This window comes from Tachysurus vachellii, chromosome 20 (assembly GCF_030014155.1).
Source record: "Tachysurus vachellii isolate PV-2020 chromosome 20, HZAU_Pvac_v1, whole genome shotgun sequence".
Classification (NCBI taxonomy): Eukaryota; Metazoa; Chordata; class Actinopteri; order Siluriformes; family Bagridae; genus Tachysurus; species Tachysurus vachellii.
Genome location: NC_083479.1, coordinates 15,938,478 through 15,943,477, shown reverse-complemented (window position 1 = coordinate 15,943,477; position 5,000 = coordinate 15,938,478). Strand labels below are relative to the sequence as shown.

At 34.7% G+C, this 5,000-nt stretch overlaps 1 protein-coding gene across 1 annotated transcript in view; it reads left to right on the top strand.

The window, feature by feature from the left end:
* The window catches only part of skor2 (SKI family transcriptional corepressor 2), a 7,795-nt gene extending 5,606 nt beyond the window's left edge, over positions 1-2,189 (top strand). The window contains exons 6-8 of the mRNA XM_060896137.1: positions 177-244; positions 712-775; positions 2,063-2,189. Coding sequence (XP_060752120.1) covers positions 177-244; positions 712-771 — 128 coding nt within the window. The 3' untranslated portion in view covers positions 772-775; positions 2,063-2,189. The remainder of the gene's footprint in view (positions 1-176; positions 245-711; positions 776-2,062) is intronic.
* Positions 2,190-5,000: the final 2,811 nt, after the last annotated feature.

The window sequence follows — 5,000 nt, the reverse complement described above, 5'->3', positions numbered from 1 at the left end:
ATCACCCTTCAAAATGCTCATCATTCAAAAATCAAAGTAAATCTATGCAACTCTACAAAATGATCTGGTGTGAATAAATGGCAGCGCTAAAAAACCTGCACAATGATAGTGTATTATCTGGAAAGAGAGATTTTGGCCATTATGCCTCATTCCCAAATCATCCTTTTCTCCTTCAGACAACTTTCAAGACCAAATGAAAAGGGAGCTGGCGTACAGAGAGGAGATGGTGCAGCAGCTACAGATGGTGAGGAATCTTTTCTTAATGATGCCACTTACAATAACGGAGCATAAAATCTCACAGCCAAGCCGTTATCGCTCATAAAAACGTACTCATTCAAGTCAGCGGTGCCTTAATAATAGGATAATGAGCCGTCATCAAATTCAGATACGTCTTCACAATCTATACCTCTCACTGCAATATAAAAGGCTCAGTTTTGAAAAAGATGAGTTCATATTTGAGGAGCATCTTTGTTTGCTCAATCGTCTGAGCAAGAGCTTCATTCCAGAGACTACCGTAACCGGATTTAGTGAGAACGTCTAAAGCAAATTTTGAAGATCAGACTAAACTGGAGTGCTCTTATTTCTGCTAGCATGTCAACCCCAATGCTGTGATTGCAGCTGTTATGATTTTCTGACAAGAAAATAAAATGTATAATGTTTAAAAATGTAACTGTTCTTATTTTTATATGTTTATATCATTTTATTTTCCAGATTCCCTATGCAAACATTATCAGAAAAGACAAAATTGGAACACACCTGAATAAAAGCTAAAATGGTAAGTAGAAGGTTAGGGGTCAGTTTATTCCACAAAAATAATAATAAAAAAAAAATCACTGTGAATAAAGATCATGATTAAATGCAGTGCAGACAGAAACATCTGTCTATATTATCATCAAATCTGTTTAATCATAAATTATGATCCCTATTAGCTCCATAAGTAGAGCTAGTTACACAATAAATGGTATTCTATATTATGTTTACATTTAATTTTATTTCCTTTTTATTATAAAAAATAAGCTTATAGTTAAATAAAAATGTATATTATTATTTTTTATTATTATTGTTTTGAAATTATAATATTATTATTAATCATATTATTGTATATAAAAATCCCTGAACAGAGTTTTAAGACTGATGGTATCCTGTAGATGTAACCTAGTGAACCAGTGTTAACGTATCTTTACGCATGGTTGTATGTCGCTCTGGATAAGAGTGTCTGCTAAATGCTGGAAATATAAATGTAAATGTATAAGTTAAAAAAAACATTATTTCCAGGTGATATTTGTTTAAAACATATTATAGACAGAAATGAAAAAAACAAAACAAAACAAAAAAACATGACAAATGAATTGAAAATACTGACTCTGACAAAGTCTGTAATTCTAGCAGATCCCTGAAACAAGAACTATATAGTTTTACTGCTACCGGAATGATTGTTCACCAGTTTAACCACAAGTCTGTTGAATTCTCGATTGTGATTGGACAGGAGGTGTTGATTAATTCTCAGTACAACAGTAGCTCTGTTGTATAATTGTATAAATATAACGTGTTTGTTTTCTCTAAGGAGATTATTTAACATTTATGGAAGGAGTCTCCAGTTTTAAATTATATCTATTGTCAGATATAAAGCTGTATCAGTTTAGGGTTTTAGGGTGAAAGGACATTTCTTCTGTGAAATTCTGTGTTAAAGCTGATATACTGTACATTTTATTGCATATGTGACATAAAATGAGAAGAAGAACTTAATTTGTTTTAGGGATATTATATAGGGATATTATGAATGGTTAATAAACAAACCAAAACAAAATGCTGTCAGGAACATTTCTGTAGTGTAAGAGGAATAAATCCTGTGCTGTTTTTGGAAATGAATCATCTTCACGGTGCTAACAGAATACCACATGATGTTTTATTACATGTTAAAGTAGTAAGCAGATACTCAGGGCTTTAATTTGTGGGTTATACACTTAATACTGTGAATTGTTACTATTATTATGTAGATCATATTTTGTCTTTATCTGATAGTTATACAGTAGCTGATAGATTGTTCTCTCTCTTCTTTCAGGGTTGGCCACTGGTATATTCCATATGGACATTACAGGCTGCTCACAAATTGTTTTCAAACAATAACACGTTATCTGGATTTTTCTCAACAAATCTAATCTCTAAAGTGAATCCTTGTTAAGGAAAACTACGCTCATCATCTGCTCACCAACATTTCCTCGAACAAACCAATGACAAACTAAACAAAGTTTCTAACGCGAGTATCTCAAACCTCAGCACTAGTCCTACATGACTCCCCAGTCACTTTCTGTACAGTGATCTCATTTTGTGCATTCATTTATGTATTTATTTATTGATTGATTGATTGATTTATTTGTGTATTTATTCATTAATTTATTTGTAAAAATTTGAACTGTGTATAAATATACTGGCTATAAAAAAAAAACATATGTTCTGAAGAATAATGCCTGGGGATTAAACACACAGCCTATTCGCTCTATAATGAAGATTACTGTATACAGTATCTCAGAGCACTTGTACAAGCAGGCAAACTTCTTTACATGTTTAAATACAACACTGACAAAGCTAAAAATAAAGAATGTTATTATTGCTAATGCAAAGGTATTTAAATATGTTCTTGTAGTTTCTCTACTATTTATGTGGATATTAAAAATATATAACATAAAAAAAATAGATTTTGATATTTCTTTGTTGTTTAGCCCTCATGAGATCATATCCATATGAACACACTTTAAAATCCAGTTACAACAAAAGATAGTCAGCATATTACATAACACGGTGAAACAAAATGTCGGAATATATCCCAATTGCTTATATTTTTAAACAAATACATGTAAATTGATATTCCTAACACACAGTTAATGTCACAGTATTGACATTGACTCTGTATCTCTAGCCCAAGGATGCCAAGGAGTCCATTTTTAAAACTTGGTCAATACTATATATATATATATATATACAGGGAGTGCAGAATTATTAGGCAAATGAGTATTTTGACCACATCATCCTCTTTATGCATGTTGTCTTACTCCAAGCTGTATAGGCTCGAAAGCCTACAACCAATTAAGCATATTAGGTGATGTGCATCTCTGTAATGAGAAGGGGTGTGGTCTAATGACATCTACACCCTATATCAGGTGTGCATAATTATTAGGCAACTTCCTTTCCTTTGGCAAAATGGGTCAAAAGAAGGACTTGACAGGCTCCGAAAAGTCAAAAATAGTGAGATATCTTGCAGAGGGATGCAGCACTCTTAAAATTGCCAAGCTTCTGAAGCGTGATCATCGAACAATCAAGCGTTTCATTCAAAATAGTCAACAGGGTCGCAAGAAGCGTGTGGAAAAACCAAGGCGCAAAATAACTGCCCATGAACTGAGAAAAGTCAAGCGTGCAGCTGCCAAGATGCCACTTGCCACCAGTTTTGCCATATTTCAGAGCTGCAACATCACTGGAGTGCCCAAAAGCACAAGGTGTGCAATACTCAGAGACATGGCCAAGGTAAGAAAGGCTGAAAAACGACCACCACTGAACAAGACACACAAGCTGAAACGTCAAGACTGGGCCAAGAAATATCTGAAGACTGATTTTTCTAAGGTTTTATGGACTGATGAAATGAGAGTGAGTCTTGATGGGCCAGATGGATGGGCTCGTGGCTGGATCGGTAAAGGGCAGAGAGCTCCAGTCCGACTGAGACGCCAGCAAGGTGGAGGTGGAGTACTGGTTTGGGCTGGTATCATCAAAGATGAGCTTGTGGGGCCTTTTCGGGTTGAGGATGGGGTCAAGCTCAACTCCCAGTCCTACTGCCAGTTTCTGGAAGACACCTTCTTCAAGCAGTGGTACAGGAAGAAGTCTGCATCCTTCAAGAAAAACATGATTTTCATGCAGGACAATGCTCCATCACACGCGTCCAAGTACTCCACAGCGTGGCTGGCAAGAAAGGGTCTAAAAGAAGAAAAACTAATGACATGGCCTCCTTGTTCACCTGATCTGAACCCCATAGAGAACCTGTGGTCCATCATCAAATGTGAGATTTACAAGGAGGGAAAACAGTACACCTCTCTGAAGAGTGTCTGGGAGGCTGTGGTTGCTGCTGCACGCAATGTTGACGGTGAACAGATCAAAACACTGACAGAATCCATGGATGGCAGGCTTTTGAGTGTCCTTGCAAAGAAAGGTGGCTATATTGGTCACTGATTTGTTTTTGTTTTGTTTTTGAATGTCAGAAATGTATATTAGTGAATGTTGAGATGTAATATTGGTTTCACTGGTGAAAATAAATAATTGAAATGGGTATATATTTGTTTTTTGTTAAGTTGCCTAATAATTATGCACAGTAATAGTCACCTGCACACACAGATATCCTCCTAAAATAGCTAAAACTACAAACAAACTAAAAACTACTTCCAAAAATATTCAGCTTTGCTATTAATGAGTTTTTTGGGTTCATTGAGAACATGGTTGTTGTTCAATAATAAAATTAATCCTCAAAAATACAACTTCCCTAATAATTCTGCACTCCCTGTATATATATTAAAAAAAAAAAAATAATAAATAAAAGGCTAATAAAATAAAGGGCAAAAAAGGATTATATATACCTCTAATGTTATGTTAATGTCTACATTTCCATCTGAGACTTCATGAGATGGTTCATGAAAATTGATGCCCTTCTGTAATAATAAGGCTATACAACTGTACTGTATATTGTTTAATGTAATGATATTAGTGAATTAAGAATGCAGAAGAAAATGATATATTAAAGATTTTTATATGTACTGCCAAAATTGACATAACTTAACCTTTGGCACGTTAATTAAAAGCGGTCTGTTTTTGTGTGTATGAGAGAGAGAAGGAAAGAAGCCAGTAGGTAAAATCACTCATGTGCACTAAAAGTCAGTATTGGAGGCAATATAGCTCTACTGTTCATTTCTTCAGTGTTTACCACCAATAACTACTACATAATAGCTCCCATAAGCCTCTAT